At 38.5% G+C, this 15,618-nt stretch overlaps 1 protein-coding gene across 2 annotated transcripts in view; it reads left to right on the forward strand.

Moving 5' to 3' along the window:
- The first annotated feature begins 1,548 nt into the window (after positions 1-1,548).
- Positions 1,549-15,618, forward strand: part of MN1 (MN1 proto-oncogene, transcriptional regulator) — a 50,906-nt gene continuing 36,836 nt past the window's right edge. For both annotated transcript variants that reach the window (XR_012716531.1, XM_075276538.1), the window contains exon 1: positions 1,549-5,458. Coding sequence is in view for 1 of the 2 variants with exons in the window: in XM_075276538.1 (XP_075132639.1) it covers positions 1,987-5,458 (3,472 nt within the window). In the remaining variant the exon portion in view is untranslated. The remainder of the gene's footprint in view (positions 5,459-15,618) is intronic.

Below are 15,618 nucleotides of genomic sequence, written 5' to 3' on the forward strand. Positions count from 1 at the left end.
TTTTATAACGCACACATACCCATACACGTATTAACATATAGATATATCTATGTTAATAGCTAGAAATATGTAGATAGATAGATAGATAGATAGATAGATAGATAGATAGATAACAGAAAGATAAATAGAATGGGAGATATGTGCAGACCAAACACACACATAGGACTGTATACATACTAATCTAGTGGATAGATAGATAGATAGATAGATAGATAGATAGATAGATAGATAGATAGAATGGGAGATATGTGCAGACCAAACATATCATATGCACACGACTGTATATATACTAATCTAGAGGATAGATAGATAGATAGATAGATAGATAGATAGATAGATAGATAGATAGATCGATCGATCGATCGATCGATCGATCGATCGATCGATAGATAGATAGATAGAATGGGAGATATGTGCAGACCAAACACACACATAGGACTGTGTATATACTAATCTAGTGGATAGATAGATAGATAGATAGATAGATAGATAGATATGTGCAGACCATACACACACACACACGACTGTATATATAGTAATCTAGAGGACAGATATATAAGATAGATAGACAGATAGATAGATAAATAAATAGGGAGATATGTGCAGAGTCAGACCATACACATACACACACACGACTGTATATATACTAATCTAGAGTATAGATAGATAAATAGATAATGCGTAGAGATATACCTAACATTATATACCTGTCTTTAAGAAATACACACACATCCTGATATATAGACATATATACCTACTATATTACATGCATTGCAACACAAACATAAATGTATCCTGCTACAGAAATGGATCATGAGATAGAAATGATAGATATAAAGATAGATAGACATTGGATTATAGATAACATAATGTTTTTTTTTTGCATGTAACAAAAGATGTTGCGTTGTATAATTGTGCCCTAGAAATGAGTGTGCAGGAATATTACTGTGGTGGTAACTTTGGTGCTTGTCCCTGTATTGTCTGTGCAGTTCCTGCAATGGCGGGTTAGGAATTTATTCTGTCCAGGATTATGAGAATAGATATTCCATAGGAGATTACTGACATGGAGCCAAATTTGTGTATTATACCTGCATGAGTCAGTGACGGTCCTGTAGCCGATACATTCTATATACATACACCTAAACATATAGAAAGCCACATCCCAATACATATACATCTCTCTCTATATATGAGAAAAGTGTTCGAAGTTTAGTCAGAAGAGCACGTCTGTTCCCAGCACACGGACCTGTCATGAGAGTACAGTAAGTGGCATGTTCCTGTGCCCGCTCATTGTGCCAGCTGTATGGTGTGGCAGAGCCGGTAACAAAAGGATACAGGCTCAGCGCTGTTCCCCGGTCGGCCGCCGCAGGACAGGCAGCAGGCAGCGGTGTCCTATCACTCCTTATAGTAGTGTGTAATTGTCTGCCGGCGCTAGGTGTTCGCTGCTCAGCGCGGTATTGCGGCCGGACCACCTTAAGGCCTTGGCCCCGCCCCCTCCGCGCGCCGACATTGGCTGCAGCCGCTGTGAGGGATTCATCGCTGAAATGCAAAACTTGTTGCTGCTCTGTGGGGCTGAGGAGACACACACAGTGCGGAGCTCACACCGGCGGCCGGACACCGCGCAGCAGCAGCTACTACAATGCAGGTGTCACGTCTGAAAGTTGCAGCCAGTTGGATGTGGATTTAGCGGGGAGCGTCCTATGTGTTTTGTGCGGTGCCCTGGACTTGTGTTTTGGTGGGCGCTCTGCAGGAGGAGTGTTTATTTGTGATCTGGCAGGCCGGGCCCTATCACATTACACCATGTGAGCTGAGCCGTGCGGGCTTCACACTCAGCATCCCCGCTCGCTCGCACTCGGCTCCCTCCACAGACTGTGGCTCCCTCTATAGACTGTGGCTCCCTCTATAGACTGTGGCTCCCTCCGTACACTGTGGCTCCTGTGATCACCGGACGGGACTGTCATGACTTATTGATCCGCCCCTGGAATTATGTTTGGGCTGGAGCAGTTTGAGCCACAGATCAATAGCAGAAGCGCTGGCCAGGCAGACAGGAGCTTCCCCCAGCCCGGGCTGAACATGAGCTCTCACTTCAAGAACCCTGCATTCCACTCCGGGGGGACGTCTGCCGCTGTCGACCCCTCCATAGGAGCTATGAACGAGCCTTCCATGATGGGCATGAACCTCAACATCAACGGGGAGCCTTATGGGTACCATGCCAGGGGGCACTCCGACATCCACGCCGGTGGGATGCAGCCGCAGCCTGTCCATGGTTTCTTCAACAACCAGCAGCAGCAGCAGCAGCATCACCACGGGCACCCGAGCAGCCACCCTCACCAGCATCATCCTCACTTCAGTGGCAACTTTGGTGGTGGTCCTGATGCCACAGCATCTTGTTTGCATGGTGGTCGTCTTATGGGTTACAACAATAATCTGGGGAATCAACAAGCCTTTGGTGAAGGCTATGAACAGATGGCAGAGAACCAGACAGGAGAAGGCTTTGCACAGCAGAGAACAGGTAACCTACCTGAATTTCAGCACCCTAACTCCACTGCCTCTAACCATGCTGTCCCTGCACCCTGCCTGCCCCTAGACCAGTCTCCAAACCGAGCTGCCTCCTTTCATGGGCTTCCTTCATCCACCTCTTCTGATTCTCACAGTTTGGAACAAAGGAGGATCCACAGTCAAGGGGGAGTTGATCCACTGGAATACAATTATCCCAGCGATGGTCCAGCAGGACATTTTGAGGTACCCGTGTTTTCTCCTTCTGACTCTGAGGGGCATTATGGTGCTGGGAGACAGGTTTCTGCTGGGTCTTTTCCTGGTGCTTCTGTTTTGCCAAGACCTCCTGGGATAGTGGGCATGTCTAAGGTTCACCCACAGCAGCAGCATGGGGTATTCTTTGAGAGGTTTGGAAGTGCCCGTAAAATGCCTGTGGGCATGGAGCCTGCGGTGAATGCCAGGCATCCCCTTCTGCAACAACAGCAGCAGCAGACAGGTTTACTTGCCAGACAAAACTCATGCCCGCCAGCAATTACCAGGCAGCAGCAAACAGAAGGCAGTACCTCAAACCCAAGTCTGCCAGACAATGGACCAGTAATGCAGAACCAGCATTCACAGTTTGAGTACCCTATTCAAAGACTAGAGAACAGAAATATGCATCCTTATTCTGAGTCAATGTTCAATATGCAGCAGGGACCTCCTCAGCAACCTCCAAATCAAAGATTGCAACACTTTGATGCCCCTTACATGAATGTTACCAAAAGACCCAGGTTTGACTTTCCAAATAACCATGGAGTTGATAACTGTGCCGCCTGGAATAACAACAGCATTCACAATGCTGGCATGGACAGTCACCTTTCTCCTTCCACCTATCCAGGACTACCGGGTGACTATAATCCCCAAGTGCCAGAAAGCTTCCCCCCTGGTCCAGCATTGCAGCATCCTGGCCCAGATCATCAGTCCATACAACAGAGACAAAATGCAGCAATGATGATTAAACAAATGGCTTCCAGAAACCAACAACAGAGAATGAGACAGGCTAATTTACAGCAATTGGGCCATCACGGGGATGTTAATCAAAGCAGCATTGTCCATGGAGGTCAAGTGGGGAGTATGCCGCAGACTAACTTTGATCGTGAAGGGGGAAGGATTGGAAATTTTGACCCCCAGAATCCACATGTGGGCCAGGAAAATGCTTGGTTTCCTGGACCTCACCCACCAGGAGATATTCTGCAAAGGAGGATGGGTGGGTCGAGTATCCCTGCTGATGCTGCTTCCCATGATATAAATTTACAGCAGAGTGGGTCAAACATGCTTTTTAGACCAGGTGTCAATAGGATGGGTCTTCAGGAGTCATTGGGGATGCCGGGAGAGGGGCATGTTCAGGCCTTGCATTCTCCAAGTATGCACTCACAGTTTGGAAACAACATAGCTAACTTATCTCAGATGCAGTCACCGGGTGGTGGGGTGAGCATGAACAGTACTCCAACTGACCGAAGAGGACCCCCAGATTTCACAACACCTGGGATAGGACAGCAGTCAGCATTTCCATTTGTTGGATCAAATAGACAGTCAACACCGCATAATCCGACAGGTGTAAATTCATCTCCAAGTTCTTACCCACCTCAGTCAGATTTCCAATCTAACCAGCGCTCCACAGCTAGCAAACTAGGGGCACTTTCCTTAGGTTCATTTAATAAATCTGGTGCAAAAGAAAATATCTTTGGACAAAGCTGTTTAGCTGCCCTTTCCACAGCATGTCAAAATATGATAGCCAGCTTAGGTGCCCCAAACCTCAATGTAACATTTAATAAAAAAAGCCAAGCTGAGGGGAAAAGAAAGCTGAGCCAAACAGAGAATGAACTGAATAACAACAGTGGAAACAGCACTAGTTCTGAATATTTCCCTGGGGGCTCCTCTCAAGCCAGTCAGGGGCCTGGTGCTTCTAGTAACAACAGCAAACCTGCAGGGCAAAATGGGGCATCTCAACCTACACAGGGGGAAACAAGCCTTTCCCCAAACTACAATATTGAAGTGACTCCTGGCAATGATGGCAAACCAGTGACTGGTGGTGGACGTGGGAGGGGTAGGAGAAAAAGAGACAGTGGACATGTGAGCCCGGGTACTTATTTTGATAAGTATTCCGCAGACAGTGGGGGCGCTGTGGTGAGCCCAGGGCAACAGGGTCCGTCTGCAAATACAGTTGAACCTGGTGGGACTCCACATGACAAGCCTATGACTTCTCCATCTTGGGCTAAAGGTAGTGAGCTACTACTTGGTGACCAACCTGACCTCATGTCATCTTTGGACAGTGGCATTCAAAGTGTGACTAAATCAGATAGTAGCTCACCTCATGTTGACTTCTCTGAAGATGTCAACACTACATATGGCAATGAAGATGAAGTTTCTTCTAGTTCAGATAACAACATATCTAAACCAAGTAACTGTCCTTTGGTAACAGGGTCTCCAAAAATTCAACGGAATGAACATGGACTGCTTAATGGACAAAAACCAATGGGTCTAAATATGCTAAATAACACTACCTCTCTCCCAGACAGTTATGGGCTGAGCAGTACTGGGGCTGGTCACCCTGGGACTCCAGGGATGGAACAGGTCCGCACTCCAACCAGCACATCAACCCAGGATGAGATCCACCCTCTAGAGATACTGCAAGCACAGATACAACTTCAGAGACAGCAGTTCAGCATTTCTGAAGACCAGCCCTTGGGGATGAAGAATAAAAAAACTGACTGTACTGCTCAAAATGTGGACAGTGAATTGAACAGTTGTTGCTCTGACAATGTCAAAAATTCTATGAGTACGATAGACCTTGACTCTCTCATGGCAGAGCATAATTCTACCTGGTACATGCCTAATGAGAAATCATTGATGGAGGGAGAAGAGGACGACAAATCTATCACACCTTGGGATAAATCAAAGAGCCAACAAACCAACAAAGAAGGTATATACATTTAATTATACACGTCTGCTTTCACAGTGTTGTCATGTTCTCATTTTATTTATGCTACAACTAAAGCCTGTCTTCCTTGCCAACGTGAATTCATTTGCCAGTGACCAGGAAATAAATTACCGCCAATTAGTCCTCTAATTTTATATTCCCCCATAAAGTGTGTGCAAGCATTGCTTACTATACATAGTTCATTAAACAGCCTCACATTTACTATCAGGCTGCAAACTTAAGAGGGCAGCATGAAGGCACTACCAGGTAGCTGTATATCTCCTCCAAAATCAGCACATTTGGATGGGCCATGACAGAGTGTGAGGAGCCATTCATCCCACAAGCCACATTTCATAGCAGACAAAAGAGGAACTATTCTTTCCTATTCTGGCCCTGATAAAATGCTATCAGTTAATTAATAGGAGCCGCCTGCAGGGCAAGGACAGAGGGGAATCAATGTTTACAGGTCAATTTAGATATATAGCCCCTCACCCTATACTCTGTAGCAGGGTAGGCTACTTGCACTCATACAGCTCTGCATTGTTTGAGGTTACTTGAGGGCCAATGTGCTTTTTTTTTTTGCTAGTCACCTAAGATGCTATATGATTTATCTCTCTGTTAAGAACCCATGCGGAAGTCTATGTAAATTGTACAGTTTTTATTGTGTGTGTGTTGATATTGTATACATCCATATGTATAGGTGCGCACACATGCAATATGATGTTTCTGGATTCTATGGGATGTGTTATTGAATAATTTTATTCATGTTGAATAGCTTTGTTATTCTAAAAAAAAAAAAAAAAAAAATCTACATGGTTTCAGACAACAAAAAAAAATTCTGTAATGTATTTATTTCTTGCATCAATATATTTTGTATGTTCTTGAAATGGAATCTAATATAACTTTATTTTCACAAATTTCCAAGCTTATTGTCATTTTATTCTTTGCCCAGTGTGAATTGTAGGTAGTGTATAATATACGTTGTCAATGCTGCGTGTGGACTGGTGACTGGTCATTTTAGATTGATTCACTGTTACAAGCGCAAGGTGAAAGAAAAGCATTGCCTTTAATCCAATCTCTTCTATAAATAGGCAACACTTCATTCAATATTGTAATACTATGGGAATCCCAGTTTGCTTTCTAAATAGCTGATTTCTCTTACTGATGGGCTGCAGTCTAGCATTTACTGAAGAAGACCATTAGAGGATCAAAAAGACTTAAGATATTAGGGAATAGGTTAAGGGGAAATAAAAAGAGAGTTTGGCTGGTTTAAAGTGTATCATTTAATAGCCATGGTTTTGGTTGGCTTTACAGCTTTGGGTTTTGAAGCATGAATAGAAGCCCCCGCTGGTTGCCTCTTTGTCCCTGTTTAATGCTCAGCTCAGGAGGGCCACTGTTTGAGGAAGGAATCTTTAGCATGCATAGCACAGCAGACTGGAGCACATCAGCATTCCCCATGCTTTGCTCCCGCAACAGCTTCAATTGGTGAGCTTGGGGCCCTTCATCTTGATTTTTAAGTGGGGCTTCCTATGGCAGTGCCCTCCACTTCAGTCATGGTATGCTATGTATATACATAGATAGAATATATTTTACCTTTTTTTTACTGTTTAATGTGTAATTTAATTTTACAACACACACTTGGTACAATACAAATCAACAACAATCAATAAATGACAACAGAAATGTATTTTAATAATTATTAGATTTTATTAGGGCATCATCTACAGTCATCAAATTATTGCATAGGAGAAAGAAGTTGAACATCAGGTTTTATTTAATAAAGTATACATATTGTTTAATGGCATGTGACAGGCCAAATTATCTGTGCATATATATATATATATATATATATATATATATATATATATATATACACACATATATATATATTTCATATACATATAATTTAGCCTGTCACATGCCATTAAACAATATGTATACTTTCTTAAATTATATATATATATATATATATATATATATATATATATATATATATATATATATATATATTATAAAAAATGGAGGTTGAATGAATGTGGATACAGATTAAGTAACATTAATAAATATTTTGGTCACTGGATAATAATAAATATTTACCACACATTTATTTCTGAATATTTACTATTATTATCCGCTGATTTAAAACGAAATATTATATCCCCTATTAATTTGAGCTAAATATTGATAAATATTTAATAAGCTCCATGGCCAGAAGTGGTCAGGGATACTGAGACACAATTACTATAGAGACACAATGGAGTGCAAGGGTTTCTGGGATGTTACATTTGATAAAATCCACTTTATGCCAGTAACTAGATTGGTCCTTACTTTGTCTATACAAATTGTTAAACCCAGTCAGTGTCCAACAATTGCTCTCTGTTCTTTCTCAAAGCCATTTTCTGTTTATTATGAATGGCCACAAGCATTTAACCTTCCGCCATAACCTTTGCACTTCAGTGGCGTATTTTAATTTAACACAAAATAATTCAACTTTGGGTACAGGGATACACATGAAAACATTAAATAAGATTTGTGTCTTTATCTATATATAATCTCAGTGAATATTGGACATTTCTCCAAATTCTTTCTTTTCCAACACACGTTAGTTAATACCTGCAGGCAATTTTCTATGGAGGAAACCTTCATTCTGCTTCACAAAGAAATGGTTGTTTTTGTCTTGGAGGTGTGTGTATGTGTGGGTCCAGCAGTGTGAGGGTTAAATCCATTATGTTTTTTTTTCCCTTAAAATTCCTAAGGTCTCTGCAAATGCCTTCATTTGACATTTGCTCTGCAGGAACATGTAACTTAAAACCACACAGGTGTTAATCGAGCTGGATGTAAATGGATACAAGTTACACTGGATGTTTATTATCACGTGGATTTTTTGCCTCTTTATTTTCAACTCTTTTGCCTCCTGTGTGTGAATTTCTTTAAATTGGCCCCAAATCTTAAGTAACGGTCCCCTTCACGTGTGCGTTCTGCCTTATACACACAGATCATTTTCTCTAAGCGGCCATAACTTTGTGGATTTCAGTCAGTTCTGGGAGATGTAGAGTATCTTTTTATTGGCTGGAATGTATGCGGAACAATATGTATAAATAGATTTTATGTCACAGATTAGGATGCCCTTCTTTTATTACCCAGATAATAAGCGGTTTTGTGGCTCTTTTAAATGTAAAATAGTCATCTATGAAGGATTTGTGTGCAATAGACTTGATGTCTTTTAATAAATGATGTAGATGAGCTGATTGCAATGATAAAGAGCAGACACAGATAATTCTCCCAGAGCTCAGCGCTGATCTTTTTATGTCATACTGTATGGTGCATGCTAAACTTTTTTTCATAATTAGCCATCTTACCCCATGGGCAATTAAAGTATGTCTAAATTTCAATAGCGGCAGGGCATACTCTGTGACAAATTATAGTCATTAGCAAAAATGCTGTTAAATGTAATTTAAATTGCTTTTTATTTATTGACTTTCAAGACTAAAGTAGCTGAATATTTTTACATATTGTTTCCTGTGAAAAGACAGAAAGGAGAAAAAAATACACCTATGTGGTATAATGATCCTGGACATGGTCTTAAATACATTTATATATTTACAGATTTTTTTTTATAATTTTTTTTTTTTTTTTTTGTAGCAATAGAACGTGCTTATGATTTACCAATAGGAGAATTTGCAGAGAAATAAATATATTCACTGTATTACATGTTTTTATCTTTATTTTTTTATTATTTTTATTTTGCATTGGCGAGACAATTGTGGACTATTGATGTGCTCCATACATGTATTGTGTTTTTGAGAATCCAATGACATGTAATGATACGAAACCCTCAGTAGCAAACTTCCAAACTGTGATTCCTTACAAAGCACCTTGATAGGCGAGATGATATTTTTGATGTATTCATTAATAATTGAAGAAGCTCCAAAACTGGCACTTGTAAATGAATACATATCCCTTGCCGTACCAGGCATCCCTCTTAGATCTGTCAAATAGTAGCTAGATTTTATCACTCAAACAATACAGTATAGTAAATAATATGTTACATATAAATATGTTTAAATACATTCTGTCTATATTTATTTTTGAAGGTAGTAAAATCCCATATTGTCATGGAATCGTATGATACTGAGTATTAATCTAACATTTTTAGAATTTAAATACATATGATTGATGTGTGTATATATATATATATATATATATATATATATATATACACCACACACACGTATATATGAAAATATATATATATATTTATTTATAAATAAATAGATGTAGCTATATGTATACACACACACTTACATTGCAGATGTGATAATGATTACTTAAAATATAATATATCAATATAAAATACAGTATATTTTAATATATATAAATTACATAGCATGCACAACTTTTTAGAGTATGATTATATAATTTATGTTTTTTTAGTCTGAAGCGATTGTGATGATTCTTATTTTACTAAAAGATACTAATATATAAAAATTACCTAAAACCTAACACCACCCCAGAAATACAGGCAGACATGAAATAATAGATAAGATGCCAAATCATAAGAGGTAGGTATCCTTACACGAGTTCCAGTAATTGTCACAGGAATATATTTTCTCCTCTTCACTCAGTGTCCCGCCCACTTATACGTCATTAAAAGCAGAGGTCAAAATTCAATATTCTGATCCTTTGCTTTCTGTATAATGAGCTGTCAAGGATTAGCTGAGAGCAGTTGAAAAAAAATGTTCCATTATACGAGAGCATTTTGAAGACATCAACCCCTTAAAATGCAGTTGTAATGTCATAGCAAGAAGCCCCAAAAAAACAAATAATCTGGTAAAAAAAAAAAGAAGAAGTTTAAGAAGAAATTAGTGTGTAACCTGAACAAGACGTAGATCTGAGCAAGAAAAAAATATATAGCTTGGCTTTCACAATCAATTTTCTAATTTTTTTTTTTTCAAAAACATTTTCTAAAATATGTAACAATTGTTTCCAAGTCGCTGAAATTAAAATGATTTAGAATACTAAGATATGTTTATGGGATAGTATACGATTAGTCCTCAAACTGCATAAATAGGTGTATTGTAATCATTTTCTTAAACTGAGTTTTCATTTCTTATTATAAATAATGTATTTTTTTTTTTAAATATTATAACCTGATATATTATTCAGTAGCATAATATATATTTCATATATCCTGCTTAATTTATTGTGTGGAGTATTTGTGCCCTTTTAGTATAAGAAGCAACCATGAATAGCTAAAATAATTTTTGGAACGTATAGTACAGTATTATATTTATATATTTGAGATGGCGGCTGTATTCAAACGTGAAAATAGAAAAAAAAATCCTGTTTTCGTTACAAAATTGTGTAATAATAGAAAAATAAAAAAAGCAAGCATTAAATTAAAATGCCCTTACGCCTAGTGTAGGTAACATGAGTAAAATGTCAGACTTTTCTGTGTTAGTGTCGAGCCTAGACCTTTCTACTGCTCTTATATAGCTGCAGTAAGTTGTGAAGAGGGGTGAGAGATGGCAGAAGGAGATGTGACCTTCATTATATGTATCATCCATTTCCCAGTCTTTCTGATAATCTATATTGGTTTCCATTAGTATAGGAGTGACTATAATGCACAATAAGGTAACCATTATCCACTCTTCCAGTCAATAGTGTTTGTATGAAGAAGTAATTAGTCTACAGTATTCTATTATGTTCTGACAAAATCTCCAGACCTCACTTTATAGGTGACTGTTCCATTGTCTCTCTATCATTCACCTGCAGCAATATTTCATATCTTGTCCTCTAATCGACTCTGAAGGACTCAAGGACTCAATATATTAATGAACATAAAACATCACAATATTAATTCTATACTTTTTTTTCATTACTCCTCATATAATATGTAAGCTTATTCTTCTAATTCATTACAGCGTCCTGGATTTTTGGGGTAAAATGGCTGTACATAGTAGCAAATGGTGAACGTGTCAATATATGTTATATTGCTAGAACTTTTGCTGACGCTTCAGCAAAAGTAAGAAATGTAACATTTTCGGGTAGTTATTCCTTTTAGTGAAGTAAATGCTGTTAAATAAGATCATCGACGTGACAGCACTGCTTAGGGGGAGAGGTTGTGGTGTCTGAATTACACCAACTATACCTCATTCATTTGTTGATTTTCTTACATTTCAATGTCCTAAAAGCAAATATCACCCAAGTCATTTTTAATAATAAATCAATCAGTTCTCCTATATATTGTGAATAGCTGTTTTCCATACCTGATGAATAAAAATTAAGAATCTCTCCATCATTTTTTTGCCAAGGAAGAGCTACTCCTCCATCCTGGCAGGCGGCCTAGTGACTCCCTTCTACATAATGCAGCAGGCAACACTTGAGTGCTTGTCTATGGTGGAGTCACACCCAATGGCACAGTTTCCAATAAGGTGGAACAGTGCCATTCTTTTGATAGCATAATTTAGAATGCCATTGGTTTCTCACCCAAAAAAGTGACTGATACTTTATTTCCCGTTCGAGATGATCATATCAATAGCAATATGCTCCAATGGTCTAAACGCCAAGTGACGACTATCCAAAAATTAAAAATAGATTGAGACATATCATCATACATTTGGACTTTGCAGTTCAGTGAAGAAACCGTGCCAACACTGTCTTGATTGTAAATAGTTACACAATCGTGTCTTTGCATTAACCATATTGCCTACTCTATGACATATCACAGCAAAGCTAGGAACCCATAGTAATAGCTATACTAAGTTATCACAGGACTTATTTTCTTGTTTAAGTGTCAGTTTGGCTTTCAGTACTTCATGTCGATGTCTATTGAATCTCGATCTCCGTGTAAAGGCAGCAGTGGCACCATTAAAATAACATAAAAAACTGTCACATGCCTCAATGCAAGTACTGAAATGGTGTCCTTGCATCGAGATGCAAGAAAGGAATAAGAGCTGGATGTCAAAAACAAAAGTGACACGGTAAAAGAAGCTTCTATTTCTTCCATATGTGATAAACCTTAATGCATCTTAAAGCACAGCTTATGTAGTGCAGTACGCAGCGCTCCTTTACCGTGGCAAAATCTGCAGATCATTTTCAAGCAGTGGAATAGGTCCGATGAGATTCCTTCTAGAGTCCAGACATAAGGGGTTACACTTGTCTGCGTTGCTGCTGTTCTAGGTTTACTGTAGATCTGCAGACTATATCCATAAATTTTCATGGAAGGATGAATACTCCAGTGCTATCATTTTCCCACCAAGAGGTGACGTGACAAATTATTTCTGTAAAAAACAGAAGAAAACCATGAGATATGAATAGCATAGAACTAGTAAAAGTTACTTGCGTTCTCTTGCCTGTATTTTAGGAAATCATGATCCAGAACTAATGCGCCAATTCGGTTCTATTGCATGTTAATGTCAATGAATTGCATAACAATCTGAGGCGCCTCAGGGTGTATTTACACCGTGCCAAATAATACAGCAGAGAGCCCCACCATTATCTGCCCCCCAAATACATAGTATTCTGCCATCATTTTACAACCGCTATATCTTTTGCCACAGTACTGTAATTGGATTTTCTGCACCATGTAAATGCGCCCTAGGGTGCACCGATTTCTCTAACAGTGCTATGTGTAAGCCTAAATATAACATTGTGTGATTTATTAAAGCCCATATGCACAGAAAATTTGTCTAAAAAAAAACATTTATAAAATACGGTAGATTGTAATATCGAGATGACGGGGTAATATTGGGGTCCATTGGAGTAATAGGAGAAAAAATCTTTGTTTCATCTATGCATTGGGGTAAATTGGGGCAGAGATGTAACTACTTAAATAGTTTTTCAACAATTTTTTTTTTCAATTCTATTTTTTTATTACAGATGTTTGTACTGTAGTGTCCCAGGTTAATAACCCCACATGTGTAATTCTGTGGTATGATGGTGAAAGACATACATGAAATATGAAAGTATTCCATGTGCCTATGCCTTATAATATACAGCACTATATGTCAGGAATTATTAAGGGTAATATTGTATTGATAATTATTTCAGATTAGATTTCTCCAGGATTATTCTGCCATCTGTACTATTTGCGAGGTTTCTGTGAAAATTTGCTGAAATGAAAATTATCATTCAAACTTTAATTTATGGAAATAAACATTGCTAATATATACAGAAAGTATAGAATTATTAGTTAATTATGTCTCGCCAAGAGTTGCAATTGTTGACACATTTTCAGCTCACACTTCACTTGATGGGATTTTATCACCTTTATATATTACTTATAGATGGGATGTTTGGGTAAATAGGTAAAGAAATGACACATTTTAGTGTTACATATGGATGAGGTGTGACATTCAGTGTGACAAGGTGCAGCTCTGAGTGCTTGATAGACATGGCAGACAGCAAAAATTGGTGCTAAAATATAATGCCCTGTGCAGTCTAAGTAATACATACGTTACATGTCTCGCTCATATGATGTGCAGCTAAAATTAGCCATAATGCTTTATTTGACATGAAATTTTGTGGTTTAACTATCGGTAGTCTGGTCAACGTTCCATGGGCATAGAAAGGTGTTTTTTTTTGTTATCAGTAGTAAAGTTGCAGAGAAATTTTCCATTATAAGAGCATGAATACTATAAAATCAATGATTATTTTTACTAGCACATACATGATCATACCCTTTCTGTTGGCTGGTATTGGGGCAAAGCACCAAAGATACGGGCCATGCTTTTGTCTGGCCACTAGTTGCCGCTTCCACATTCACTTCTTTGTGGAGAAGGCAAGTAAGTCTTGCTAAGTTAAAGATGCCTCCAACTCCTTATATCTATATGTTTCAATATCATCTTGATATCGTAGGGTGATAATGTTCTGTCCTTGGATTTGTTACCCCGCTATGTATTTGCTGCCTGCAGCAGTGACGTGTTGTGTGTAGTGAAAATGTAAGTTTATTGCAGTTTGTTTGATTTTTGTAGCATTTAGGAGCAAAAAAACTCCTTATCTATATTTACATGGAGCATCCAAAGTATAACGTCTGTCCACAGAGAAAAATATTACTGCATGCCCAATGATTTCTACATTTGATATACGCTATGTTGTAGTACAGACAGCTGTATCATTTGGTAATAAAGTAGATTTTACATGTTTGTGCTCTATAACTATTTAGAAAGAGGATGATGATAGTTATCCTTGTGTGTACTATAAACATATTTACCCAAATTCTGTTCTGGAATCTTACTCTCTCCCTAAAAGCACTTGTGTATACATCACAGTGTACTTCACAGTCCTTTCATTCACTAACCTGTAGCTTTTCTGTTCTGTAGTTTACCCCACAGATTAGAAAATAGGATTGGTGATTTATTTGGTAATGGGAATGCTAAATTCTTACACTCTATACCCAGCACTGCATATACAGTACATAGAAAGTACAGTACATACATTACATATACAGTACTCAAAATGGGGTTGCTTTGTGGAGCTGGTTCACACTTGCAGGCCCACTCCTTACTTTGTTAATGTTCAGGTGCCTGTGGTGAAAGAAACCTTACACATTTTTATGCCACACATAGGGAAAGTGCACAGGTCTGCCTTCATGGGCCCCACAGCAGCCGCGTGAGTTGACAATATAATATATATTACCTAACATGTACTGACTAACTGATGCTTTTGCGCACTGTTTGTAGTTTGCTGCTGGTATAGGTTTATTCCATTGTTGGGGTTTGGGTATTTTCAGTAACTTTTTAAAAACTTAGTCAAAACATGTAGTCAGATGATTTGGGCATATTTAACCCTTCTTACCGCAGCAAACTTTAAATTTTCCTTCTCCTTCCAAGAGCCATATCAGTTAGGGGGCATTCACACTACCATTGGTGTCCGCACAGCAGTGTCCGTGGCTATTGTCCATGCAAAATTTTAGCAACGGTCACTAGCTGGTCCGTTTGCAATTTTCATTCATTTCAATGGGATTTTATCTTGTGTCCTTTAGTGACCATTTACAACCATGTCCATTTTTTCAAGCGGACAAAAAAATCCTACATGCAGGACTTTTCTGTCCGTTTGAAAAAACAGTAAGTGTCCGTTATTTTTTTTACATTGAGGTCTATGGGCAACGGACATATAATGGACAGTAACTGTCCGTTTGTGTCCGTTATGATAGATGTTTG

Source organism: Leptodactylus fuscus, chromosome 1, assembly GCF_031893055.1.
Source record: "Leptodactylus fuscus isolate aLepFus1 chromosome 1, aLepFus1.hap2, whole genome shotgun sequence".
NCBI classification, from domain to species: Eukaryota; Metazoa; Chordata; class Amphibia; order Anura; family Leptodactylidae; genus Leptodactylus; species Leptodactylus fuscus.